The following is a 27,500-nucleotide window of genomic DNA, read 5'->3' as shown; positions in this document are numbered from 1 at the left end:
CATGTAAACAATACAATTCAACACTAACCTGCAGTGATATTCCAAGTACTTAGAAAACACGTACAATTTAAATTATGGGCCAAAGTGTTTGGCCAATGGATATACATCCACATATATTCAGTAATTTTGAGAGGCAATGGGCCTAGATCAAAGACCGAAGTCCATATTAGTGAGAGTGGTGAGCCCAAAATATAGGTGAGATATAGAGCTAGCATGTTATGTCACATAATATAGCATAATATAGCACTGGACATTGATAATTGTCGAGTATCATAATCCGGCTATCGATCGCATAAATAAATTGCATAATTGTATGAGCTGCATACGTGTGTGCAGGCCCCTCTGCTGTGCACGCCTCCTTTTAAAACGGCCAATGTACACACCCGGTCAGTAGGGGGCGGTAATGCACCGTGAAGTCATTGCCGAGCGACCAGAAAAAGGCTAGAATAGAAGCGTGTGTGTTCTGTGCAAGAACCTCCCGTCGTCCACATTGTGGGGATACATGGTGGGCAGCACTCCGTGCAACTAACTTCTGGCGCCTAATATACTTTGTAACTATACTTTCGACAATTCAATCGGACACAGAGACATTGGGTAAAACACAATGTCGGCGTCCACGGCGAAAGTGAGTAAGAAGGAGAACTCCAACCATGATGGAGAGAAGGAGACTTCTGGTAAGGTTAAGGAATGGCGGTATCCTTGTACAACGCCATATTCAATTGTTTTGTTGCTTTTAGCGCTATTTTACTACGTATCTTTGCATTCAGGCCATTCGTTCTGTTTTTGAATCATGCATGATATTGTTATTCGCAGACGGACCAGTTTATTAGTTATATTTGGGGTCTGACCACTTCGAGAGTTTGCATTATTGCGTATTATAATTAATGCTATCTTAATGAATTGTGTTGCACGGCGTGTCCTGGTAAGCTAACGTAGTTGTTATCAGTGCACTGTTGGAAGTGAGCCCACGTCCGACACCTTAGCCCCATTTAACTTTACAGGTTTGATTCGACCATTGTTGAGTTTGAAGAATCTAAAAAAATATATCAATTGTGAAGGATGGTTTTAACGAGCCTAGCTTTAAGGACGAGAGCTTTAGGTTGACTGGAGTACATCGCGTATCACTATAGTTAGATTCTCGACATCCAGAACGTATTTATTTAGGATTCATGATGTCTGTATTTTGGCTTTCAGTCTTATGTGGCCGAAAGGGTTTGTAAACAAAACAAAACTAACTAGTGGGGTGATGGCCAACCTAGTCCTGACTCTGGACCCCTGCTACTGAGAACCGCATGACGGGACCCTCGGGTGAATAACAATGGATATATCTAAGACTTTGACTACTTCGTGCTCGGGTCGGGAGATTTTATTTTTTTAAGTCGAGTACCGTGTGTGAACAAAAACATGCCGAAATGTGGTGTAAAACCGAACCCTGATACTCTGTAAACCACCCATTCAAGCCGAAGTAGTTAGCAGACGAGTTGCTATGGCTACTTCCGCCGTGGATATAATGGGCGGTGTGTGAAGTGTGGTGTTTATTAGCTTTCCTTTTTGTCATTTTTGCCCAGACCACTCACTAGTTATGGTAACGCAGGAAAGATTACTTGAAAGTTGCGAAAACGACCCTGAAGCAAAAAGGGTGGCGACGTATTAATTTCTTTGAATTAAAGTTCCGTTGCTTTTTCTTTTGTTAAATCAACATGAAGCTTTTGTTTTAACATGAAGTAACATCTGCTGCACACAATGGCGTATGTGCAGCGCGAATTCAACATGGTTTGACCGTCATTGGTCAGGTTGCGTGAACGCATCGCAAGAAATCGGAGCTAAAAAATGTATTTAAACCACGCGGCCTAATGGCAACAGGAAGCTATAATAGACTGTATCCGAGACTCATGTGAAAAGAAGGACCCTGGGACAAATCAATGCATTGCCATGTTATGTTTAATTCAAATTTCTGCGGACAAGCTTTATTTATGTTCTGTTAAATAATCATTTATATTTCAGAAAAAGATCAACAGGAAGCCATCGAACACATTGATGAAGTACAGAATGAAATTGATAGGTAAAATTATATATTCCATGATCACTGCAATTGTAAAAATATATTTATAACGGTTTTTTTTGTACCACGTTTTTGTTAATTCATTTTATTTGATGATTTCTCCTAGACTAAATGAGCAGGCCAGTGAAGAAATTCTAAAAGTTGAGCAGAAGTACAACAAACTACGCCAGCCATTCTATCAGAAGAGATCGGCGCTCATTGCTAAAATTCCTAACTTTTGGGTCACAACATTTGTCCACCATCCACAAGGTAATTTCTTATTTTCACATAATGCTGCCTTATTTGTGTATTGTTGATGCAGACAGGTGTCTGATAAAATAATGGATACATTTCAGTGTATGTTTCTGTAAGGTTACTTTTTCTTTTTTTTAAGAAATTCACTTACTTGATTTTAAATTGGAAGTAATTTGATGGAGAAGAACAGACTTAAAGTCATATGGACCGTGCCATTCAACTGAAGTTGAAGGGCAAAGTGACTAGGCTGTTCAATTGATTGTACATGAAATGGTCCACCCTTACAATCTTTGTAGTTGCCGCTATTCTGGGAGAGGAGGATGAGGAAGCCCTTCAGTACTTGAAGAGGGTGGAGGTCGCAGAGTTTGAAGATATCAAGTCAGGATACAGAATTGATTTTGTGAGTGGGCTCATTCAATTGTCAATGATATATATATATATATATATATATATATTTTGAATGTTTGTCATCTGCATGGAAATCTGCTGGATTCTTAACTCCTACCTGCTACTAGAGCAGTTTGGTACTACTGATCCTAGTTCATGTTGCTGCGTTTTTTTTAATATATATATATAGATATAAAGACAACATGCATTGAAACTGTTTCTCACAATTGACGTGAATCATGTAAATATTCCTTTTCAGTATTTTGGCGAGAATCCTTACTTCGAGAACAAAGTCCTCTCCAAAGAGTTCCACCTGAACGAGACCGGAGATCCCGTCTCCAAGTCGAGTGAAATCAAATGGAAGCCTGGGGAGGTTTGTTCACCTGTGGTTTATATGAATTTAGAATTGAGAAATTACCAGATTGTCTACATTTTTGCATAAGCATATCTACATGTAAAAAATGTATATAATATATTTGCATTATCCAGGACCTGACCAAACGCACAGCGCCTCAAATCAAAGTAGGCAAGAAGAGGCGTTTTGAGGACACAGAGACATTCTTCACATGGTTCACGGACCAGACTGACTCTGGGGCCGATGAGGTGGGAGAGGTCATGAAGGACGACATCTGGCCCAACCCCTTACAGTACTACCTGGTAGGCTCCCCGCTGCCGACCGTAATGACTTTCACAGCCAATCTGACTAGCCTTAAGGTGCTTGCACACCGCCGCGCGGCAACCGCCCTTATAACCGCCTCGCTGCCGGAGGGTTCAGCGCGGCGGTGTGAAGGGCCAGGCGTTGAGTGCTACTGCCGCTGAAAGTTTCAACACGGGGAAATCTGAGTGGTAGGGCAAAATCGGTGCGCTTTCACATGGGCGGCAACCGCTTCCTGGTTTACAGCCGCTTTTGTAACCGCCACCCCTCCCTCATTGAAATGAATGGAGGCGGCGAGGTGAAAGCAGCTTTATCCTCTGAATCGCAAGTCAAACCGGATGGGGCTGGGGGGAACAATGCATAGGAGGAATGGGATTGGTTCCAGATTTGATGGAATCGCTACGGAAATTGACAGAACATGCCTACAGGTTTTAAATATGTGGAGGAATTAGGACTACTGAATGTAGGTCAATGATATTACTATGTTATAGAAGTGTATGATGTTGTGCAAATTCGCCTAATGGGGTACAAAAAGGGTCATGTAGTTCTGTTGTATTTCTAAATAAATGCATATGTTCATAACTAGATTTCTAACCATATGTATTTTCTGAAATATTCCCAAGGTTCCTGACATGGACGAGGATGACGATGATGATGAAGATGGGGAAGAGGATGATGCCCTAGAAGATATTGATGAGGAAGACGAAGATGATGATGATGACGATGATGAGGACGAAGAAGATGGCGAGGTAACCAAAATATGATTATTTTTATTAAGGCTATTTGATGCCAAAAGTAAACTTAGTCCTTTTAATTTGATTCATCATATTGCATTCAGTCAGGTTTTTCGAATAATAAAATGTATAGCTTGAGCTTTTTCTTTAGATGGGAAATCAAGGAAAAGAACATTTTAAATAATATTTTTGCCACTGTATACTTGTCATTGCCGTAATTAAGGACATCTTATTTTCTCGTGAACTCTGAAAGAAACGGAAAAATATATAAACAATTTTATAAACAGCTTAGTTATTGTTAGTTGCATACCTAGTTTGCTTTATGGTGGCTTGTTGTTAAACACTAGCCTCTTCATGTGGTAAAACACACTAGTGTTCTGTCAATCAACAGGCCTCTGTTCCAACAGTTAACCCTTATCAATGTCCTTTTTTTTTTTTTTTCATGGAGGCATTCATTTCCTTCATAGTCCAGGTTGAACTTAAAAAAAAAAAAAAAAAGACTTCATCAATTTACTAAGAGGGTCTGGTCCCTGTCTTAAGCTCACTATATAGTTTATTAACATTCATTTGTTGTATTGTTTGTGTGTGTAGACATGTAGTAGTGTATATATTGATGTTTTCATGTCTTTCAGGATAATGGCAACTAAGCTTCAGAAGAATATGTCTACCACTCATCGTTCTCGACCCTAGGAAGCAACTCGCTTTGTGTGTTTTTCAAGTTTCCCACTCCTTTTTTTTTTTTTTTTTTTTTTTTCGGTAAATGCTTCATATTTCTGTACCAGTCATGGCCTGTCATACAAGCCATGTTTCAAGACAAAGAGCCTTTTCTTAGTCATAGTTTCAGGGTGGTTCTCTAGAAAGTCTTGTCTATTATCACATCAAAAGAAGATATGCAAACATCTATGTATACATTTAACTGCTGCTTGTCTAATGCAGATATCAAATGTTTTGTATTGTGGTGATGGATGGAAATACACTAGGCTGCGGTGTTGAATTAATGCATCCATCCAATTACTACTTTAAGTCTAGAATAGTTGTGGTTTTGGGAGCCTAATTTTGCGTTTCCTTTTTTGTACTGAATTTAAGTACCAGCTTGTTCATTTCAACATTTCAGGGGTTATCTTGGTATGCCAGTATTAAAATTTGTTAACATTTTTGGAGAGGACTGAATGTCGACAGGTAGAGAATGGTGGGGTTAATGGGGGGCATATCAATGGATGTATGTTTGTTCACTTGTTATTATCATCCAGCAGCTAAAGCTCGGATTCAATTTGTAATAAAAAATAAAATGTATTTTGTGTTCAATTTTGTGGGGCGGGTAATAAAGGATCCAGCTAGCCTGTGATATTTGTTCATTTTATAGCAAAGTGTAAAATATGCTATGTAATAAAAGCAATCAGCATGAATGATTGAATAATTTTTAGACTTTACCAGAGGTTTTTCTACTCAAAATAATAAGATAAATTGTCCCTTATAATGTAATCATAAATTAAACCGATAACAAATTTCCAATACTTGTCTTTGTGTAGATTTTATGACCTATGGATAACTATTGCCATTGCTTGCTAATACATTGGATTGGTACAAACCAATCGGAAGTGTCAAGTAATGATTTATAAAAAATAAAAGTATTCAAATTTAGTGCTAGAAATGCTTTACAGTATTTATTAACCAATACTCTTGCACTGTCCTGTGCCTAGGCTAAACGGAAACGCTTTATGCTAATCCATTGACGACATCCGGTTGTATCCATAGTGATGGCATTCCCTATCCTAGATGTCGGCTGTATCAACTGAATTGTAAACTAGTTGCATGGTACTTTCAAATGCATTAAAGTGCGTTATGCTGTGTAGACAATATAAGCATCCTGACTGATCCCAATTCAACATTGGGTTTACGTTATAATCGAATGCAAGAATCAGTTACGAGAATGTTCACCGACGAGACATTGGACTGTGTAGGAATCGAGTCGCTTTGGAGAAAATCCCAACAGTTAACACAGCATTCGGTATGTTAAATAGTTAATCATTTAACCATAACCATTAATTTCCATCTCGATGTCGATGCAGACCGGTGCTATCTCCTATTATTGTATTCTGGTTAATTACAAGTAACGTAAAGCATTTGTGACGAATCAAGAACAGAGCATCTACTAAATGTGTGTGTCTCATTCATTTCAGAGAGGATGCCAAACCAAAGCCGTGAGCAGTGCCGAAGCCGAAGTCCAGACTGTCCACCCTACAGTAAACAGCAGCCAGACAGAGCCACAGGACCAGCTCACAGAGCATCTTCTCACATACCTCACCCAACAAGAGGCTGAACCGCCAGGTCTGAAGGACTTCCTCGACCGAGTAGAGGCTATGGTCATAAGAGAGTTGGCCAAAAATGCCAAAAGTCATGCCTTCGATGGATACCAAGTGAATTGGGAAGAAGAAACTCAGTTGGTGAGTCAGAGAGCAGCAGTGTTGAACATACACAATGATGACTTTTCATCTCTCTCTCTCTCTCAAAATGTGTTACCCTTAAAATACAATGGTGTATTTGTTTCGCAGGTTTCGTGCCTACACTGCCTCCAGGATCCTAGTGCTCAGGAGAAAGGCCTTCATGTTACAAGCGTATCGTGGAACTGTACCGGTTCTGTGGTTGCCTGTGCTTATGGACGGTACGTGTGAGATCATCCATTGATAAACAGTCCGAAACATTAGGAGGTTAACCAGGTTTCATGAAGTCTCATGAAGTTTATCTTTAAGTTTTACTTTATCTTAAAAAATTTGTTAGGTTTCCCATGATGTCTTGCACATACACTTCACCATAATAATAAGAACAACAACATGTTGCCTGTTATTCTAGAATTGTTGTTGTTAGGACTACAAAACTTGGCTTGCACTTCATTTAGTGGAACTTCAGATCACATGCTAGAAACCCCACTGCTGCTACACCACGATATCCTCTCATTAATCCCATGAGCCCCTACTATTTGCAGCTCAAACTGTTAGTTTGTGTTTTTTATGTGACTGGCAGTATTGACGATGGGGACTGGAGCACGGAGGCGTCCTATGTTTGCACGTGGAACGTGGACCGGCGAGGCCTGAACCCAAAACAACCCGATCTGGTCATAGACGTCGGCACGGCCGTCATGGCGATCTCCTTCCACCCCTCGCGGCCCTCCCTCATCGCAGGTATGTTGTGCCTGCGGTCCCCTCTCGGTGGGACTCAAGCTGTACTACTGCAGTGTGTGGCATCGTTGAACTGTTTGTAGTTTTAAAGTCTGCAGAACTGACCACCAAACATTTAACTCCCAGAAACAAACCCCAGGTAAAACAACTAAACATGAAAAGAACACTGAAATGTTAACAACAAACCAAGTGTAACAAAACACAAACGTGTCTGTGTATGTCTGTTTGTGTCTGTGGTATTAGGAGGTCTGTACAGTGGCGATGTGGTGGTCTGGGACACCAGTAAGAGTCAGGACTCTTTAATGGCTCAAACTGGGATGTCTGCTCAAAGTCACCGGGAACCAGTCTATCAGGCGAGTTAGTCTTTCTCTCAAACATCGCCTGAGCTCTGCTTGGCTCTGAGCTATTCAGACACATTAAGTGTTACGGGTGAAACTATTCACATCCATATCCGCAATTTTGTAGTTGTTCTTCTAATTTGAGAAGCCTGAGATGCATGTGGATGGAAAACATGAAGTGAATGCAACATGGCTCCAGGTCGCGTGGGTGCCCCAGGAGAAGAGAGGGGAGTTCGGGGTGCTGAGTGCCTGTTCGGGAGGCATGGTGCTGCTGTGGAGCCTGGATCTAGACCCCGGGACGCTGGTTCTTCAGGCAGGCTATGCCCTGATCACACAACAAGTACCGCAAAGCAGCAGTTCACACACCAAGGTGAGGCTTTGGCTACCAGGCATGAATATCACATGTACTGTATATCGCATGCATCTTCACATGTATATCGCATGCATCTTCACATGTATATCGCCAACTTCACATGTATATCGCCAACTTCACATGTATATCGCATGCATCTTCATATGAATATCACATGCATCTTCACATAACTATCACCTGCATCTTCACATCTTATCAGATTCATCGTCACATGTGTCATAACATATGCCTCGTCACGTATATCTTATTTTTGTAACAGCAGTGAAATGGTTGAAGATCATCAAAGACATACTACTACCGTGGATGTGATTGTTTTTAGACTAAGTTCATCCAACATACCAACACATTTAAAACTAGAACAACAATACTGTATGAAGACATGTCTAGATAATAAAATAAATTATAAACATTATTATAGAATATCAAGAATTATATTATATATTAAAGGACTCATATAGCCATATGTGGCTCCTGTAAAGTCTCCTCCTGTTAAAAGGCCACCCTTGTATTTATTTTAATTTTTCTTTATTTTTATTTTTTATTTTTTTTTATTTCTTTTCTTTTCATTAATATAGTCCTGTTAACCTATTTTCCAATGTATGGCTGTACTTTATTTATGTTACTGTATGTACAATATGTGTCTTACTTCCAATAAAGACCAAGTTTAAAAAAGAATAAAAAAATAAAAAAATAAAAAAATAAACTAGAACAACACCATATTGGGTTCGCTCATGATACTTAAAGTCCCATCTGATGTTCTCCCCCCCCCCCCCCCCCCCCCCATCCCTAGGCCAGGGGCAGCAGCCACGTGGGCATCACCTCCCTGGCCCTGGCCCCCTGGGACCCCGACACCTTCCTGGTGGGCTCGGAGGGGGGGCTGCTGCTCAGGTGCTCCTTCTCCTCCCAGACGCCGGCCGCCGTGCCCCCCTCCCTGGACCAGGGCCCCGGCCTGGCCCTCAAGGCCCCCGCCGTGTTCTCCTTCAGGCCCCGCCGCAGCCCCATCCACGCCGTTAGCTGTTCCCCTTTCCACAGGTGACCCCCCCTCCACCCTCCACCCCCCCCTAATAGGGTAGCTGGTCACTGGTCCCCTTTCACCATGTGACCCCCCCCCCCCCCCCCAATAGGGTAGCTGGTCACTGGTCCCCTTTCACCATGTGACCCCCCCCCCCCCCCCCCAATAGGGTAGCTGGTCACTGGTCCCCTTTCACCATGTGACCCCCCCCCCCCCCCCATAGGGTAACTGGTCACTGGTCCCCTTTCACCATGTGACCCCCCCCCCCCCCCCCCCAATAGGGTAGCTGGTCACTGGTCCCCTTTCACCATGTGACCCCCCCCCCCAATAGGGTAACTGGTCACTGGTCCCCTTTCCACAGTAATGGGGCCCTGGAGCGATCTTACTGCCAATTACATTTTTTCGAGCGATCTGATTGGCTCAATTGATTTATACATTTTTTCGAGCAATCTCATTGGCTAAAATGACAGATTATGGTGAACATTGGTGTTACCTGGGAACACAATCCATAAAACAAGCACAACACCGTGATGCAACCGGGCCTTGAGTGTGGCCAAAATAAAGAACCTTCCAAAAACAAAGCTAAGCTAACAGGGGAGGCGGAGCTTAACAGCTTGTCCACACACACATTCCCCAAAATACAGCCGGTAGCAACGATCCTAACCTTACGTGTTGTAATGTGTGTATCTACCCCCATGCTCACGCGTCCAAGTCCTCACGTTGACTCATTGGTTCTGTGGTGCTCCTCGTCCCTCCAAAGGAACCTGTTCCTGAGCGTGGGGACGGACGGCCTGGCCCACCTCCACTCCCTCCTGCAGGCCGGCCCCCTGCAGTCCCTCCGTGTGGCCGACGCCTACGTGTTCGACGTGAGCTGGTCCCCCACCAGACCCCTGGTGTTCGCTGCTGCCACCGGTCAAGGTACTGCGGGTTTGCTGTGTGGACCACAATAAAAATAATAATAATAATAATAGATTCAATTTATATAGTTTATATAGTTAGTTATTAGACAATGTTAGTTGTATAGCTGAACTCATCATTTGCTTAGGTAAACCGTTTAGCTTTGGAGTGCATTTTTCATGAAATCGTATTTTATATATATTTTAAAAAATTATCTTACAGTACTTAAAATGATATTATGCCATCAGGTGGGAGTGTGATTAGCCATGACAAGCCGTTTGAAAATCTGCCCTTCCTTGGCCTTAGTGAATTCACAAGTCAGAGTTTCCATTGAGATGAGAGAATGATAAGCAACATTTGCTCCAGTCCACTGGGTTGGCTGGGAGAATGCTCTATCCAGCACAAATGAACACTCCCACTCGTGATGTCACTAAGGCATTATTGACGCATCCGATCCCATCAACTCAGGGAAATCAAATGGGTTAGCAGTATAGTGAGTCCGAGTCGGTCTCGTGATCGATAAACAACATTATACACCGTGGGTTTTACGCGACGTCCCCCTCCTGTGCCCCCCAGGCGTGGTGCAGATCTTCGACCTGGGCCGGACGTCCGTGCGGCCGGCGGCCACCATCGGGCAGAGCGCCGGGGGCGCGGCCGCCACGTGTCTGGCCTTCAACGCCACCCACACCGGCCTGCTGGCCGTGGGCAGCATGGACGGCACACTGAACGTCTGGCGCCTCAGCTCCGACCTCACCCAGCAGGGCCCCCGGGAGATGGCCCAGCTGGAGCGGCTGGCCAATGAGGTGGCAGGATGAGCCGCCGTTTCCCTGGCGACCGCGTTATCATTGGCACTTTGTATTCGACACTTTTGGAGCATTTATTTATTGCTGTGTATCTCAGTCTCATTGATTATTTTTGTTCATTAAAACTTTTTATGGAATGAGAATGTGTAAAAAGAAAGACCCCAGAGTCTTGAGTGAGTGGTTTCCAGTTCTAACCAGTAGCGTTTATTGAAGCACACTGCAGTGGGTTAAGGTGGTTCTTCACATCACTGTTATTATAAGTTCTTATATCCAGCAGAAGCACAAGCTAAAACGGCTAAAAACAATCACATTCAAAGGCAGACAGATCTACTATTATCAGAGGAGCACGACAAGTGAAAGCTTTGGAGCTAGTATAAATAGGTATAGATAGTGACAACTAGTGAGTATTTTCGTTTCTCGTGTGGTTAATCATGCAGTTTCAGCCGTGTTATTCGTGTTTTCTTAAGTGTGTTGTGGGGGGGGTGGGGGCAAACGCGTCCCGATTGGTCACTGGTAGCACGAGGATCAGTTGACGAAGAGCGAGCGTGTGAATTCCACAAAGTCGAAGGCCGACGGCAGCTCCCGTCCCTTGCCGTCTAGGTAGGGCTTCATGTGCGACATGCAGTAGTCTGCTTGTTCCTTCGTCAGGTTCTGCAGCGGAAGAGGAGATGGATGTCATTGATTAATGTTAAATATATTTAAGACCTTATTAATGTCTCATGGATTATCAGGGTTTCACCACGGAAAGTGGTGGAAAGGACGTTCATAATTACAAAGAAAAAAACAAAACAAATGAACAAAGAAAAATGTATAATATATATACACAGTCACGCAATCACATTAACTCTTAAATAACGGCATTAACACCTAAAAGGTGCTGTACGTTTGATTTAAGTGCTATAATTTTAGTAGTTTGTAAGAGATGCCATGGCTATGTCAGCTTTTGAGTGAAATGCTCTTTTAATAATTACAATATCTGGCTAGGTGTGAGATAATTCCAATCAGGCTTTCTCAATGTTGGATAAACGAGCAGAGGGACCCAGCCACTCTCACAGCAGCTTTGAATGATGAACTGTGAGGTGAGGAACATGGAGTTGACGTGTGGAGCCAAATCGTTACCTGGTAGAGTTCTTCTTTGGTGACGTAGGGCTTGGCCTCTGTGCTGAGGGCGCGGAAGGCGCTCTCGATCTCCTCGCTGGACTTCACGTTCTCCGTCTCGCGGCTGATCATGAAAGCCATGTACTCTTGCAATGATACGTTGCCATCCCTGTACCCAAACAAAAAGACAAGAAATTGAGCATCGACAGAAGGATCTTCCGTTCATTTCTCCACATTTATAGTGACTTAAGCGTCCATAAACACAACTGACTTCATTTCCGTAGAGCCCACCGAATCACAACCTTAAACTGAGAAAATGTACAATCTAGAGCCCCAGCCTCCCACGACCCTGAGGAGCTGCCGGGCGTCTGACCTGTTGGGGTCCACCGTGTCGAGGATGGACTCAAACTCTGGGTCGGGCTCTCCCTCCTCCACCATGGGCAGGTCGTAGCCCAGCGAGCGCAGACACGACTTGAACTCCTGGTGGTTCAGACGGCCGGACTTCTCTTTGTCGAAATGTCTGTGGGTGGAGGGGGGTAAACAGGACAGAATGACGAGGGTTCATTAACTGGTCATGATGCTAATGGTGATGATGCAAATGGGACTCAAACAGCTGCATATGCATGCAGAGCTTCTCAGAAAGTGAAAGTAACTTACTTGAACATCATGCTGAACTCCTTCAGCGCTTCTTCTGTGACTCCCGTGGTGTTCCTGGGAGGGGGTGGACAGATGATTAGCCAACGTGGCCACAAGAGCACACCCAGAACACACTAGATACTAGTAGATACTATCCTATGTAGACACGCATTTTGAATAGAAAAGCAAAGTGGTTTGCCAATTTGAATTTCAAAATCGGTCTGAAAAATACGTATTTATTCTACTCCTGTGCAAGTTCTACATATAGTACAGAGGACAGGCATTATCATGCATGAAAGGGGCCAAAATAAATCAGCATGATATTCCTTGTATTTTATCGTACAGTAAGTAAAGTGTGTGTGCATGCATGCCTTTCTGTGCATGCACGCTTGTGTCTCTGTGTGTCTCCTCTCTCGGTCTGTGTATGCGTTTGTGAATGCGAATGTCTGTTTGTGCTTCCATCTGTGCGTGTGCGTGGCCGCCGTGCGCCCACCTGGCCTGTATCTGCTGCTCCAGGTTGTGCTGCATCCTCATGCCCAGCTGGTCCAGCTGGTCCCACTGCTGGGCCAGGCCCACCGTGCTGTGCTCCGTGTACTTGTTGTCCAGGATCAGGGCCTCCTCCATGGCCGCTCCGAGGTCCTCGATCTTCTTCAGCTGGCTCCGCATCGCCCGGATCTCCTGGTGCTTGCGCTGAAGGGTAAAAGGGAGACCTTGTGTGAGGCTAAGGGGCTGAACACAAGCACACCTGAAATGCCCGGAGGACTCGGGGAGTCCTGTAGCTTCAGCTGTCGGAGCTCATGCATTATGCGTGGTACAATCGTGCGTGAACCATTAAAAGCAAATGTACATGGCATATTCCCAGCATGCCTTGCTTGCTCACATTGAGTGAGAGTACTGAAAGGGTCGATCAGCATCCAAAAAGAATGTTTCTTATGGTATGACTAAAAGTTAGATGAGTCCAATGGACAGTCCTTTGCAGAAGATAAGTAATTGCTTCAATTTTCCTTATTAAATTATATCTAGCTAAAAAATATGAAAAACATTGAACTTTCTTTGTAACCCTGCAAGAGAGTGCTCCGTGGAACTACAATACAGTGAAAACGTTCAGTCGAGGTTCATTAAAATGTTGTGAGAGAATGGCTGTATTTCCATAAATAATAAAACACACACAGGTGAAACAACACATAAAGTGCTCATGGTTTTGCCATGTAAAAATGTGGGTGACATTTACCTTGGTGGCTTCAAGTTGTGATTCCAATGTTCCAGATTCTTCTACCATGCAAGACCTAGGCAGCAACACGGAAACAATCAGATAGGACCCAGCAGATACAGATATATACTTTAGATGTCAATCTAAAGTCAGATTTGTGAGACTTTTTCCTTCCTCCGATCACCCCTCTGTACAAAGGGTCTATTCTGAGCAAAAAAATGCATGCAAAAACTCTAGCCATCTAACCCATACCATGCAAGGTTACCACCACCAGCCTGGAGGACTGGTAGTTATAAGACTGGTAAAGACCTGGAAGTAAAGGACTGGAAACTGCAACTTCCCCTGTGTTGTAGTTCCGCATGTTTGTATCGTAATTTGTAAGTGAATACATGTATTTATAAAATAAAATGAATGCACATATACGGCAACCCTTAGGTTTGCCGCATTTACCTCGAGAATTTACAGTTTCCAAGTCTCATACGGCCCCAGTGAACAATAACGAGTAATTCCGTGATACCAAGCGCCTATCAAATCTAGTGAAACAGTGCCTCGTGTGGGGAAAACTGGCACAATGCATCTTTTTTAGTTGGTTCTTCAGCACAAGGTGAACATTAGTACGGAACACGTTGAGCAGTCCAAAATGGTGTGTTTTGTTTAAGACCAAAGTGAATGATGTTACACAGCCTTAAGGGCATGGGGTCGAGACAGTGAGGAGGGGGGGGGGGGCGGTAGGGGGCTTGACCTTCCGGTGAGGTCGTCAGCAACCTGGTAGTGATAGACACAGACTATGCCCCGATAAGCGATGCTATTCAGAGATGGGACAGGGAGGGGTAACCACAAGAGGAAGACGTCAGGAGGTCACCAGGTCAAAATAACTACCACACACCTTCAACAGGTCCTTGCTTTTAACAGTCTTAAGAAAAGAGCTGTCCATTTCCTTTGGTCGAGCATAAGCATATTAAAACCAAGCAAGCTAGTCAACCGATGGGACTCAACAAATCTGTTCACATAGAGCAGAGACTCGTTTGCCCTCATTGTACAATAAAACACGCCATCACACCATAGACAGAGAGAAAAAGCTATATTTACCCGTCCAGAAGATATGTCCTGATTGGTAGATCCAAGGCAACAAGGAGAGGAGAGAAAAAATCAAGACAAACATACATTAACGTTGTGTGCTGGATACTGCTCACTGTAATATGCCATGGTAGGCTAGCAAATATTATTAAAAAGTTATTGCATTTCATTCACTTTTATACACATCGAGCTGAAATCACAAGTGTTGTGATGATGAAATCCCTTCCTGTTTACTCATGTCAGAAATAGATCCAAATAATTTGTGGTGGAAGGAGTTTGTGAATTGACGCATCAAAATGTTAAAGCCAAATCATTTGATTTAAATTTGACAGCGTTTAGATCTCAAAAATAATATTAGAGTAAACAGGTTAATGGATAATGTGCACTCTGTTTATGTCAGAACTTGACCTATATTCATCTGCTAAAGCTAGGCAATCTTTACACGTGCAGCAGTGCTCTAGCGCCCCCCGTCTCTCACCTGGTCTCCTGCAGCCACTGGTGGAAGGTGTTGGCGTGCTGGGCGAACTCCTGCCTCAGCTTGTCGTTCTCCTCCTGCCTCCTCTGCTCCTTCTGTAGCTCCAGCTCGCGCTCCTGCACACATCACCACGGCAACCACCAAGGTCCATCACAACAAGGCCTCAAACCACTATGTGAGTGAGACATCCACGTGGTCCTCAGCTTGGTGTGGAGGGTTGAACTGTTCTGGTGTTGAATGAGGATTTGGTGTCTGCAGTCGTTTGATATTAAACAACACTAACTCATATTGTATTGAAGACATCTTTTATGGGTTTGTAATCAAAATCAATAATTAAGTGTCTTTTTTTAATTCATATTCCAATAAAAATGTCCAATATCCCAGCATTTGATCCAATACATTTTGAGTACGGTACATTTAATATATTTATAAAAATAATTCTCTTGCCTTACAGAATCTGGGGATTTACTTTGTTTCAAGTTTATTTTTATCCCCACATTTTATCAGTACATTGATTATCACCATTGCAAGGCGATGGTGATCCTGGTGATCCGAATTTAGACTGTGTGTGTGCATGTACGTGCGCGTGTATGTGCATGTGTGCACGTCTGCCACGAGCACATACACCATACCTTGATGATCTTCTGCAGGTTCCTCCAGGTCTCCTCCAGGGCCTCCATGGTGAACCAGGTGTAGGGATTGGACACCACCTGGTAGCTCTTGATCTGCTGGTCCAGCTCGGCCAGCTGGCCGAAGTCGGCCTGCGCCGAGCTCAGGGAGGAGCGGAAGGCATCGTGGGCCTCGCGCAGCGCCCGGATCTCCTCCAGAGAGTTGCAGCGCACCGGGTCCGTCAGGTCCTCCTCCGCGTTCTCGAACCAGCTGTTGAAGGCCGACGCCTTCTTGGCGAAGGTGAGGAACAGGTCCTCCACCTGGCCGGGCGAGAGACAGAGAGAGAGAGAGAGAGAGAGGGGTTATCCGTGTTCGTCACAATCAATGAAGTGCATTTTTTTTAATTTTTATTTAACCTTTATTTACCCAGGCAAGCAAATTAAGAACACAATTCTTATTTTCAAGTGCGGCCTGAAACTGCATGACTGCTATTAAAACATAATTCCATGAAAAAAATATTTTCTAAAATAGTAATAATGTTATCATTTCTGGTTCCTACTCTGTACTCTGCATCTTTTTTAACTAGGTAGAGCACAATATACAATATAATTATTTTTACAGCTACTCCCAATTTTGATCGTATGCTTCCACTGGTCCCTGCCTCTCATGTAAGCTGCTTTGGATAAAAGCATCTGCTAAATAAACATATGGAAATGCTTCACATCAATGTAGTCCCCTAATGCTTACTTGGAAACCTGTGTTGCATTCAAGTCTGATTCCCCCTCGACCAATCCTGCCATGATCTATCTTCTTTCGCTCATTAATGTATTGCTCTCATTCCTCAAGAAATGTCTTTATACTTTTAATTCTTTTTTGACTCTTATTTTTTACTCTTATCTTTAATCTCTGCACTTTCTGAGGTAGCAGCAGGATTTCCTGACCGAAAAATATAAAGCCCTATCCTATCTTAAATCTCTATTCTACCCGTAGCAATTTGGGGGGGGGTTGCGCAACAAATATGAATAGAGCTGGTGTTGCTTTGAGCTGCTCAGACGTCTAGCTCCCCTAAGAAGTCTCTCTCTCTCTCTTTTTTTCTCTCTCTCTCTCTCTCTTTTTCTCTCTCCTCACACTCCTCTCTCTCCCCCTCCCTCTCTCTCTCCTCAGACGTCTCTTTCCTCTCAGATGTCTCTCTCCCTCTCTCTCCTCAGACGTCTCTTTCCCCTCAGATGTCTCCCTCTCTCTCTGTCCCCTCAGATGTCTCCCTCTCTCTCTGTCCCCTCAGATGTCTCCCTCTCTCTCTGTCCCCTCAGATGTCTCCCTCTCTCTCTGTCCCCTCAGATGTCTCCCTCTCTCTCTGTCCCCTCAGATGTCTCCCTCTCTCTCTGTCCCCTCAGATGTCTCCCTCTCTCTCTGTCCCCTCAGATGTCTCTCTCCCTCTCTCTCTCTCTCTCCTCAGACGTCTCTCTGTCCCCTCAGATGTCTCCCTCTCTCTCTTTCCCCTCAGATGTCTCCCTCCCTCTCTCTCTCTCCTCAGACGTCTCTCTGTCCCCTCAGATGTCTCTCTCTCCCTCTCTCTCCTCAGATGTCTCCCTCCCTCCCTCCTCGCCGCCTCACCTTCCTGAAGTGCTGCTGGGCCTCCAGCAGCTTCTTCTTGCGTGCGGCCGAGTTGGAGAGCAGCTGGTTCCAGCGCTTGATGAGGGCGGCGTGGCGCGTCTCGATGGCCTTGGACTGGACGTGCTGGGCGGCCAGCAGCTGGTCCATCAGCGCGGTGATGTTGGTGATGCCCTCCTGCTGGAAGGCCTGCAGGCCGGCGTCGAACGTCTCCTGTTAGGGGGGGGGGGGAAGGAGTTAGGGGAGGCAAGGCAATTCTAATCCAACCTCAAAACCCACCTGTTCTAACTGGCATAATCACTGACTGGTCACTGTGCACTACACTTGTTTTCATGAGGGCGATGTTTGGTTTTAATAATGTTTGATGCTGTTATTTTTTGCTTTTATTGTTGTTATTTTATGCTTTTTACTCTATGCAAGGCGACTAATGGTGACTTGAAAGGTGTCAAAAATAAAATGCATTATTATTGTTATTTAGGCGTGTTTATGATACGTTAGCACCAGCACTAGTGATGGAGTCTTCACCCTGAACAAGAAGCCGTGCTGCTGTTTAGGGTACGCTAAAGAAACGATAATATTAAAGGGCATTGTCCTCCAGCTCCAACTCTAACAGTGGCTTCACCAATGTTCCCCGGTCCAGTGTGTACCTGTTTGGTGAGCAGGGTCTGCACAGAGGACAGGTCCCTGCCGTAGTCGTCAGTCTTCAGGCTGTTCTCCTTCTCCCCTGAAGACACACACAATTATATGAATTTAAGGTGCATTGGAAAGCATGCAGTACTTTGTAATATATGTAAACAACTTTTTAGATCTGTAATTTGTTAATGGTGGCCATTATGGAGAGAGAGAGAGAGAGAGAGAGAGAGAGAGAGAGAGAGAGAGAGAGAGAGAGAGAGAGAGAGAGAGAGAGAGAGAGAGAGAGAGAGAGAGAGAGAGAGAGAGAGAGAGAGAGAGAGAGAGAGAGAGAGAGAGAGACTTAGCTCGTAAAAATAAGCTTCGAGATAATATGCATGCCGGTATTTATGTCCATGGTAAGTATGGTGGTGTCTACGGTAAGTACGGTGGTGTGTCTACGGTGAGGGGTCCTACCGATCCAGGACTCCACCACGTCGGCCTTCCAGTTGAACTGCAGGAAGGCAGAGTTCTCGTCCAGCTTGGCCTTCCTCTGGGCCGCCGCCCGCTCCAGCTCCGACACCTTGCCCCGCAGGGCGGCCATCTTGGCACTGATGTTGTCAACATGATGGTTGTTCTAGGGAATACACACCAATACGTCTGTCACACGGGTTCCCGGTTTGTGCATAGACACAAACACTTAGTTTCTTTATTATCGAAGTTGAGGTTTGTCATTTAAAATACTTCTTATAATTGTCGATACAGCTTAGTTTCAATGCTGAAGCAAATTGTGTTAGTGTCGACCTCAGCTCTCTCTTATTTAGTGGGAGTATTTATTGTACCTTCTTGATGAGCTCGTCTCCATTGGTGCACACGTCGTTGACCCTGTCCCTGTGCACGGTGAAGTCCGTCTCGAATGCTTCGTGTTTTTTCAGCAGACCCTGTAGGATAGATCAGAGAAACAAATGTAAACACTCCGGGTTTTTAAGAGGTTGTGGACAATTGTCCCAACATTTTGTTCATTTAGTACAAGTGGAAGGAAAACCAAACCAAACTTATTGGAAATGGAAAGTGATGTAGTGTGTTTCATAGCAGTGCTATGGATGGCTCCTGGTCCAAATCTAAACTTAAATGCACAAAGTTTAAATATAGTAGGATATGATGTAAATATGGACTCAAATTACCCTCTATAGGGCCTGCAAAAAAGCTCTTCCATGGGTTATTACTCGTTTTGGCGGTTATGGGTTACCCTGGCCACATCCGCCCCCAAATTCTTATTGTTTTTAGTTGCGTAAGCGTAAACAATAATGTAGCCCTGCCCCCAAATAAAGAAGAATGGTCTACCAGACGTCAGTCAAAAAAGGGGGGCGGGATTTGCTCCAACAAGGGGGGGGGGGTTTTGATTGGCCGTGAAAGCAGTGACCCTGACGTACCTGCACCGCAGCCAGGGTGTCGCCGTAGTCCTCGCTCCCCACCAGGTTCAACTTCTCGTTTATCCACGCCTCTTCCTCTTCCACGTTCGCCACAAACTGCTGGTACTCCAGCGACTCTTCCAACCTCTGCCCCCTACGCAAACACACAAGAGCAAACACAGAGCCACCCGTTACTGGATGTCCAACCCCCATTAGCCCGAAGTGCAGGCCCCTTGTGTACCATAGAGGGGGGGCATCATATAGCATTGGCGGTACAATTGGCCTCTCTCATTGGCTTAAAAAGGGGTCCGTCCTCTTCATAGAGTTTGAAGAGAACCTAATAGGAGTGCAATCCATTTATGTCTGAATCGTGATTATAATTGTTATAATTGTATTGTGACTGTAGTGTGACCTATTGATGGTAGCAAACTGATTCTTGGACGTTTTATTTTAATTTTGTTATTATTATTATTTTTTATATATTTATATGGGGGGAGGGGGTTGTCTGTTTATATTTATTATTTATTTGTTACCGTTTGTATTCTATGTATATCTGAAAATCTGAAAATAGAGTTTATAAGAAAAAGATGAACCTCACTGAACCACGTCAGTTGGGGCGAATGCCGCCCCTGAGGTTTAGCATTGACGGTGTGTCGCTGTTCAAACAGAGAGTAGGATGTGCGTGAGACTCGCCTCGCTCCAGACAGGTCCTTGAGCTCCTTCCAGTGGTCCACAAACTGGGCCAGCCTCTGTTGGATCTCCTCCTGCCCGATGGTGTTGTCATCGGACAGCTTCTTCCCCGTCTCCAGTACAGACTGGGAATGATGCATAACACACACACACACACACACACACACACACAACAGTCAGTGGTCAGGACGGACTGAGTCTACACACGATTCAAGCCTGTGGGAGCAGCAGTAGTCGTGATGCTACACATATATATAGAATATATTCCAGTAGAAATATATTTATTTTAATTGCACCAGCTGGATGACTGTTAGGAGAATATATTTGGAGAGACTTTAATGATATAAATATATTATATTTATTCTTACTTGTTTTCTACAATAACTAAACCTTAAATAAATAAATCGATATCATGTGATTCTGTATCCTGAATATCTCGAAAAATGTCGCTATAAATTACGTATATATATCTATTTCTATATGCATTCATCTAGTGATCATTTCTACATGATTCTGGCCCGAATAAGACTCATGACTGCAGTGTGAAGCCTACTGAGACAAGACAGCTGAGGGCTGCTGCTTTGAACCTACTCCAACCCAAAGATAACAGGAGAGGGGCAGGGGGGGGGGGGTGGGGGGGGGTGGGTGGTGGCCCCTCACCTGGATGGCCGGCTCGTGGGCCCCCAGCTCTGCTTCCAGCCTCTTGTGCTTCTTCCTCAGATTCTGCACTCCCGTCAAATCACGTCCATAGTCCTCCGAACTCACCAACAACTTCTTTTCCCTGGGGGGGGGGGGGTCAGAAGTTCAGGTCAGAAGAGAACCAGGAGAACCACGGTTTGTTTATCTACTACTCTTAATTGGGGACGGACATGTTTTTCTGTATATCTTTTGCAGTCTCTGTTCATGATACATACATTTTTTGCAAGTTTGTTTGTTTGCTTATTTGTTTTTGTGTTTTTTTGTCTGTGTGTGTGTGTGTGATTTTGCACACGTTTGTCTGCGTGTATGTGCGTACGTGCATGTATATGCGATGCGCGAGTGCACGTGTGACTGCGAGCATTGTGTATGTGTGTGCACGTGTCTGCGTATCCCTCGGTCCGCTCACTTGATCCAGGACTCCTCGTCGTCCAGGTCCCTGAAGAACTGGTGCAGGCGGTGGGACTCGTTGAGCTTGGCGCGCCGGCCCGCCGCCATGCTCTTGATCTTGGCGAAGCGGCCGTTGACGGCGTCGCGCTTGTCCTTCACCACCGTGGTGTCGAAGGCGATGCTGCCCATCAGGCTGTCCGCCTGGCCGTTCAGGTCCTTCAGCCGGTCCTGGGGGGCCGCGCGGGGGTGGGGGGCAGAGGATGGGTTAGTTTGGAATTAGGAGAAAGTATTTTATTCATAATGGATCATGAGTGTCGGGATGCACGATAACGTCAGGTCGACTCCAAGGAAAAAGATATATTAGTGCTGTCAGTTTAACACGTTATTAACGGCGTTAACGCAAACCAATTTTAACGGCGTTAACGCAAACCAATTTTAACGGCTTTAAATCGTTTTATCGCGCGATTAACGCAATTCTTTTTTTTACATTTCTTTTTGTTTTGTTTGTTTTTTCTTTGGCTCAAAACAAAGAAGCAGTACCCTGACTGCTATGTTCAAGGCAGTATGTTCAAGGCTTTTTTTTGTATCGTCCTGTTTTGATGAGTACCGTATATACCAATGTTGTTATCAATAGAAAAACATTTGCACAAGGCAAGCCGATGCACTTCTCAAAGTTGATAAGAGCATTAAAATTAGAAAAATTAATGGGACAAAGAAATCAAGGGATATTTAGCATAGAAAAAACATTTGCGATTAATCGCGATTAATTGTGAGTTAACTATGGCATTAATGCGATCAATCGCGATTAAATATTTGAATCGCTTGACAGCATTAATATATATATATAAGATACAAGAAAACTCAATACAATCTTAATGGAAGTTAATTGATGGTCCTATCCTACAGAGGGCAGTATAGTGCATTGCCTGTAATCAATTCTAATCAACTGGGTTCCATTCTGCTTGGCCACACCTCTCGAACCCCAACATATCCCCTCACAAAAGATCAGATTGCAAAAACTGTCTTTCTGTCCTTCACTACAATAAAACAACAATTTTAAATCCTCTAGCCTGGATATCCTCCATCCTGACTTCTTAAAAACGTGAGGTCAACATTAAGTTATCACCGCGTAAACACAAACACCAACCACAAAACAAACAATCAAACTCCTTCAGATGCATTTGTGTCTGAACGTTTCCAAAATGTCCATCATAGTTCTGTAAAGAGACGGTTGTCTCCATAGCAACTGTTAGTAGTGGCTACCAGGCAGGTCGGGCATCCCACTGACCTCGTGGGCGGAGATGTCCGCCTCCAGCAGCTGGTGCTTCTTCAGCAGGTTGTTGACCGATGCCAGGTCTTTGCCGTAGTCCTCGGAGGCCAGCAGGGCGTCCACCTTCAGAGGAACACAAAAGGTTTAAAACGCAGCATTCATTACCTGATCCCTTATATGGTACCAACAATCGTTTGGAAAAAGAATACAAAAGTATTTAAAGCCTTTTGTAGTCGAGTTATTTACATTTCAATTTGTATGCCTTTTTTTTTTACATACATTTGGTGATGATATTCTTTTGGTTTATAAATGATATGTTTTTCTGTATTCATATATTTGCATATTCTATTTCGTTTAAATTCATGATTATAGAATTACTTTAAAACTTGACTTGCATCATATTCCCTTTTCTATGATTATTTTCCATCTTGAGCAGCGTAACTCTGCCGGGCCATTCCCAACAGCATCGGAATATCCCGCAACATTTTTTCCCCGTCCTGTCTGTCCCTCAGCGTACCTCGGACAGCCAGAAGTCAAAGTCCTTGATGCCGGTGTTGAAGTTCTGCTGCTTGTTGGCCTCCTTCAGCTTCTGGCTCTTCTCCGCTGACTTGTTGACCAGGAACTGCCACTGCTCATCCAGAGCGTTCAGCCGCACCTGGAGGGAGGAGGACAAACACATCATGCATGTTAGCAAAAAGGGGGCTTTTGTTTCGCTCATATTATTGGATTTATTGAACCATATTTTGTTTAACACGGCTGGACTCATCGAGATTCATAACGTCTTTTACAAAGAGAGACACGGCCAAGACAAGCAACAAACCGTTTCATCATCATTAATCCCAGATTCATTATGAAATCAGAAGCATAATAGCGTCTCAAATGCCTTCAATTCAATTGCAGTACTCGCTTCCCTCGTTCTCTGTTTGGGGACATTCCTAAATGTGTTTGTCTATGTGCACAATGACTTAAAGTCAATGTCCATTGACTGGAATTAAAACGTATTGAACCGCTGATCCCTAGAGATGACCCCACTGGGTTCAGCAGTTTGCTGACAGTTCAAACCGGGATGTGGCGTCTCTTAGCGCGGGGGGGGGGGGGGCATACCTTGACGGCGTCCTCGCTCCCGGAGCAGGCCCCTCTCTGGATGAGGGCGTTGCCCGTGTCGATGACCCCGCGGATGCGGTCCGCGTTGGCGTGCAGCTCCGCCTCGAAGGCCTGGTGCTTCTGGTGCTTGCTCTGAGGGCGCGCACGCACACACACACACGCACGCACACACGCACACACCCAGATGGAAAGACAGGGGGAGGACACAGCAGATGCAATGAGAAAGCGTTGCTTTTGAGCATTTCGTCCTGATGTGATAAGGATGTTTGGTTGTGAGTGAATGTTTCTTCTAAGCTGTATTCTTAAAAATAAATAAAAAGGTAAAACCGTTGCTTTCATACAGACTTGCCATTCAGTGCAAAGGCCCAAAAAGAAAATAAATTAATGTAAAGAATTGAATTAACCCATATGGCTGTGATTAGGTTAAGTAGAAGCTACAAGTGAAGTTATGCACAGTGATAAAAACAGGTGCACACGGTGGATATGAGCAACAGGACAACGGCGTGGAGCATCCAGAGACACCAGACAGATGGGTGACGCGGACAAGATGGCGGCGTGGAGAGCCACGCCCACTAAAGAGTCCACTTCCTAAAAGAGAACTTTGGACTGGACCGGCTCACCTTAAACCTGCTTCATGTGCTGTTGACCTAGTCTTGAACTGAGAGCGTATACTTCTGCATATTTGTTTTACATTAAATATTGACGGTTGCTCTTTGTAAAGATTTGGAAAAAAAGTTAAACTGACTTGAACATCTTGAATTGAACAAGAAAAGTCTTTCTCAATTACCTGCTATAAAATAAGCTGAATATAAAACATAATAATATAAAACATATGAAGCAGGTTTGAAGCTCACGGTTCCACATTCAAACACAACGGACAAAAAAATGTACACATACATTGTGAAGCCACTACCAGCAATGAAACATAGCGTCTAACGACAACAACAACACAACTACAACGGAACAAATGAAGCAAGAGCATCGAACCACAATTAAAAATGATGACCCATGTGAAAAAAAAAAAACACAAAGAAGCCAGTACCAAACGAGTACCGATGAAGGCGATGAACGTAAAGAGAGAGATGGTGGCGATGCTGCTTTCTACGTTGTGTACGACACACAGAAGCAAAAAAAAAAAGACGCGGACACATGGAGGACCTAGTCGGAGGTTAGTCAGCTAGTCACTACGAACTTACCAGCAGTTTGGAAAGCTACAAAAAAGATAGGACGATAAGAAAGAACACAGGATTTCAGTATCGACCGGGACATAGAATACACTTTCTTATGTGGTAAAGAGACAACATATTTCCCCGCATGATAACCACAATGATGAATAAAACACACCCATTTTAATCTTTCAAGAAATCAATAGGTTAATTCAATATAAGCAAACACAGTTTGTTCAAATATACACTGTAATAGGACAATGGGAGGGGGGAGGGGGGGGCCACGCACACCTCTGAAACTATCTTGAAGGTCCCGAGGAGAAAACGCTTCATATTTAGGCTAATAGTTAATTGCTAGGCTAACAGAGGTTGTGGTTAAGAGCCCCTGGTTTAGGCCAACAGCCATGCTAACAGCTAGCCGCTAGGCTGACAGCGTGTGTGTACCTGGATGTTGGTGGGGTCCTTGTAGGACTCGTCGGTGGCCGTCTGCAGCTTCTCGCTGATCCAGGCCTCGATCTCGTCCACGTCGCGGCTGAACTGCTGCAGGGTCTGGGACTCGCCCAGCTTGGAGCGCTTCTCGATCATCTGGGTCTTCAGGCGAAGCCACCTGTGGGATAGTTAGCAAAGCGGAGGATCTTTGAGGAGCGGTTTTCATATTTATTATGGAGTGAATCCTCCAATGGTGTTCTTCTTTTATGACAGCGCCTTATCTGCAATTGTATTCTGGTTCTAGGATATTTTTAGGTCAACTCATTGTGTTAAGTGCTTTGGGACACCATATATTTCAGCATTCCTTCTCAAGGCTTCCTCCTTGATAACTTAGTGAATCGGCTGTGGGCTGTGAAGCCCTTTGACACTATAACTGTCCATGTTATACAAACACAATTGCCTCCATCAACACAATGAAAGGACTATGAACGCACAATGACGCGGACGACCTGCCTCCCCTCATAACGAGGGGGCCGTGACAGCGCCTCGGTGCCGGGGCGGGAAGGCGTCGCGTTGCCACGGTGACTCACCTGTCGAGGACCTCGGTGCGGCGGTTGAAGATCTCGGGCTTGGCGTAGTGGTCGGCTCCGATCAGCTGGTCGGCGAACGACTGCAGAGCGGCGATCTTCTCCTCCTGGAGCGAGAAAAAGAGAGTGCAGCTCGGTACCGGCGGACACAATGGGAGGCCTGGCTTTTTTTAGGATTTATTTTTGCAGTTTTACGCTTTATTATAGAGTGATATAGAGGGGAGGACATGCAGGAAAGGACCACGGGCAGGATTCTAACCTGGGTCGCTGCGGTCAGGACTGAGCCTATATGGTACTCGCTCTATCCGTTGAGCCACCGGGGTGACCTCATTTATTCTATTTATCTCCGTTTCTACTAGTATCTTAACAGAATAGTGAATATAGGCATATTGGAAATAGGTGTTTACTAGTTTTATTGCTATCAACTGCAAAGTTAGAGATGGTGGTGGCGGTGGTGGTGGTGGTGGTGGTGGTGGTGGAGGAGGTGGTGGTGGTGGTGGTGGAGGAGGTGGTGGTGGAGGAGGTGGAGGAGGTGGAGGAGGCTGACCTGCACGGTGATGGCCTTGTCGAAGTCCTCGTGCTTCTTGATCAGCGCCTCCACGCTGTCCAGGGAGTCTCCTTTGTCGTCGCTGGCCAGGAAGGCCTCGCGGGCCGCCATCCAGTTCTCCGCCTGCTCGCAGTCGCGGTTGAACAGCTTTGGGGGGGGGGGGGAGAGGAAGAGAAGGAGGAGTCAGTCAATGCTTCACATCACTCAGGCACTCCCCAGTCAAAAGGATCCTTCCCCAGTCCAAAGACTCACTCCCCAGTCAAAAGGATCCTTCCCCAGTCCACAGACTCACTCCCCAGTCAAAAGGATCCTTCCCCAGTCCACAGACTCACTCCCCAGTCAAAAGGATCCTTCCCCAGTCAAAAGCCAAAGAAGAAGCTAAACACGGATGTATTCGTGGTTCTTAACATTTACCTTGTGAGCTGCCAAACACATGAAGACCAGGAATGCTTGGATCGATTTGAGTGTTTAGGTCTATGATGATGGACAATGTCATACTACGGCTGATGATTAAATAAGGTCTATTGTAATGCATTTTAAATCCCTTCAATTGTAATTGATGAAAATAGTTTTAATAAAATACCAAATTCTAGACTATCAATGAATGTGTGCAGAGAAAGGGTGTGAGGCGATGGGGACGGGGCTGTACCTGGAGCTCCAGGCACTGGTCCAGCATCATGCGGCGCTGCACCCAGGCCTTCTCCAGGCCGGCCCGCTCGCTGTCCAGGGCCTCCAGCTTCTGCTGGATCTCGGGGCTGGCGTAGTGGCCCCGCGCCAGCAGCTGCTGGCCGAACTGCTCGAAGGCCTGGAAGGTTCCGGCACGGGCGTCGATCTCAGTGCGGTGCTCCTGTAAAGATAATACGAGAAAATCAGGGAATCGAACAAGAGGATCGCGTTTTTGTTGGTGCAATTTTTTTTCAAATGTGATTGTTAATTTTAAATACAGCCTCTGGTAGCATCATATAATCCTCTTAACATAAGGAAGATATAATCCTTAAAAATCTTGATATTATCTATCTATCTATATATCTATATATATGTATAAATATATCTATCTAGCTATATAGATAGTCTCCTCCGACTTTTTCCTGGGACAAAAACGTGTGGAAATGATTGCTTCAACATGATGGACCACCTCCATGATGGAACAGCCAATATTTTTTTATTTTCTTCTTTTTCTTTTGCAACAGAATTAAGCCAGTTTAGAAATTTG

The 27,500-nt window shown here is 44.6% G+C and overlaps 3 protein-coding genes across 9 annotated transcripts in view; 2 read left to right on the top strand and 1 right to left on the bottom strand.

Annotated features, from left to right (window-relative positions):
• Positions 1 to 397: 397 nt before the first annotated feature.
• Positions 398 to 5,584, top strand: setb (SET nuclear proto-oncogene b). The gene is made up of 8 exons (XM_030354103.1): positions 398 to 674; positions 2,005 to 2,062; positions 2,169 to 2,311; positions 2,593 to 2,696; positions 2,943 to 3,056; positions 3,173 to 3,340; positions 3,962 to 4,087; positions 4,705 to 5,584. The coding sequence occupies exons 1-8, from the start codon at positions 605 to 607 to the stop codon at positions 4,717 to 4,719; spliced, it is 798 nt and encodes a 265-aa protein (XP_030209963.1). The 5' UTR covers positions 398 to 604; the 3' UTR covers positions 4,720 to 5,584.
• A 122-nt stretch (positions 5,585 to 5,706) lies between these two features.
• Positions 5,707 to 10,951, top strand: dync2i2 (dynein 2 intermediate chain 2). The gene is made up of 9 exons (XM_030354101.1): positions 5,707 to 6,080; positions 6,253 to 6,516; positions 6,625 to 6,734; positions 7,094 to 7,251; positions 7,492 to 7,601; positions 7,786 to 7,956; positions 8,750 to 8,991; positions 9,732 to 9,889; positions 10,445 to 10,951. Exons 1-9 carry the CDS (start codon positions 5,982 to 5,984, stop codon positions 10,681 to 10,683), a joined length of 1,551 nt encoding a protein of 516 aa, XP_030209961.1. The 5' UTR covers positions 5,707 to 5,981; the 3' UTR covers positions 10,684 to 10,951.
• Positions 10,846 to 27,500, bottom strand: part of sptan1 (spectrin alpha, non-erythrocytic 1) — a 43,781-nt gene continuing 27,126 nt past the window's right edge. For 5 of the 7 annotated variants that reach the window (XM_030354096.1, XM_030354097.1, XM_030354094.1 and 2 more), the window contains 25 exons: positions 26,937 to 27,134; positions 26,288 to 26,434; positions 25,744 to 25,847; positions 25,169 to 25,331; positions 24,755 to 24,769; positions 23,559 to 23,690; positions 22,972 to 23,109; positions 22,473 to 22,577; positions 21,204 to 21,412; positions 20,759 to 20,879; positions 20,102 to 20,223; positions 19,430 to 19,562; positions 18,839 to 18,937; positions 18,474 to 18,633; positions 18,035 to 18,111; positions 17,391 to 17,600; positions 15,800 to 16,096; positions 15,171 to 15,283; positions 14,705 to 14,722; positions 13,637 to 13,691; positions 12,899 to 13,095; positions 12,427 to 12,480; positions 12,143 to 12,289; positions 11,791 to 11,938; positions 10,846 to 11,322 (listed from right to left, as the gene is read on the bottom strand). In XM_030354096.1, coding sequence (XP_030209956.1) covers positions 11,197 to 11,322; positions 11,791 to 11,938; positions 12,143 to 12,289; positions 12,427 to 12,480; positions 12,899 to 13,095; positions 13,637 to 13,691; positions 14,705 to 14,722; positions 15,171 to 15,283; positions 15,800 to 16,096; positions 17,391 to 17,600; positions 18,035 to 18,111; positions 18,474 to 18,633; positions 18,839 to 18,937; positions 19,430 to 19,562; positions 20,102 to 20,223; positions 20,759 to 20,879; positions 21,204 to 21,412; positions 22,473 to 22,577; positions 22,972 to 23,109; positions 23,559 to 23,690; positions 24,755 to 24,769; positions 25,169 to 25,331; positions 25,744 to 25,847; positions 26,288 to 26,434; positions 26,937 to 27,134 — 3,288 coding nt within the window. In that variant the 3' untranslated portion in view covers positions 10,846 to 11,196. The remainder of the gene's footprint in view (positions 11,323 to 11,790; positions 11,939 to 12,142; positions 12,290 to 12,426; positions 12,481 to 12,898; positions 13,096 to 13,636; positions 13,692 to 14,704; positions 14,723 to 15,170; positions 15,284 to 15,799; positions 16,097 to 17,390; positions 17,601 to 18,034; positions 18,112 to 18,473; positions 18,634 to 18,838; positions 18,938 to 19,429; positions 19,563 to 20,101; positions 20,224 to 20,758; positions 20,880 to 21,203; positions 21,413 to 22,472; positions 22,578 to 22,971; positions 23,110 to 23,558; positions 23,691 to 24,754; positions 24,770 to 25,168; positions 25,332 to 25,743; positions 25,848 to 26,287; positions 26,435 to 26,936; positions 27,135 to 27,500) is intronic. The other 2 variants (XM_030354095.1, XM_030354100.1) reach the window with 1 other exon arrangement.

Source organism: Gadus morhua, chromosome 4 (genome assembly GCF_902167405.1).
Source record: "Gadus morhua chromosome 4, gadMor3.0, whole genome shotgun sequence".
NCBI lineage: Eukaryota > Metazoa > Chordata > Actinopteri > Gadiformes > Gadidae > Gadus > Gadus morhua.
The sequence above is the reverse complement of the archived record's forward strand: the minus strand, read 5'-3'. Positions and strand labels throughout refer to the sequence as shown.

Bases quoted from the DNA above. Each gene is read 5' to 3' on its own strand.
- setb (XM_030354103.1), top strand. From the start codon at position 605: ATGTCGGCGTCCACGGCGAAAGTGAGTAAGAAGGAGAACTCCAACCAT. The intron at 2,063-2,168 runs GTAAAATTATAT...GATTTCTCCTAG, and splicing joins GTACAGAATGAAATTGATAG to ACTAAATGAGCAGGCCAGTG. The intron at 2,312-2,592 runs GTAATTTCTTAT...CAATCTTTGTAG, and splicing joins ATTTGTCCACCATCCACAAG to TTGCCGCTATTCTGGGAGAG.
- dync2i2 (XM_030354101.1), top strand. From the start codon at position 5,982: ATGCAAGAATCAGTTACGAGAATGTTCACCGACGAGACATTGGACTGT. The intron at 6,735-7,093 runs GTACGTGTGAGA...TGTGACTGGCAG, and splicing joins GTTGCCTGTGCTTATGGACG to TATTGACGATGGGGACTGGA. The intron at 8,992-9,731 runs GTGACCCCCCCT...GTCCCTCCAAAG, and splicing joins AGCTGTTCCCCTTTCCACAG to GAACCTGTTCCTGAGCGTGG.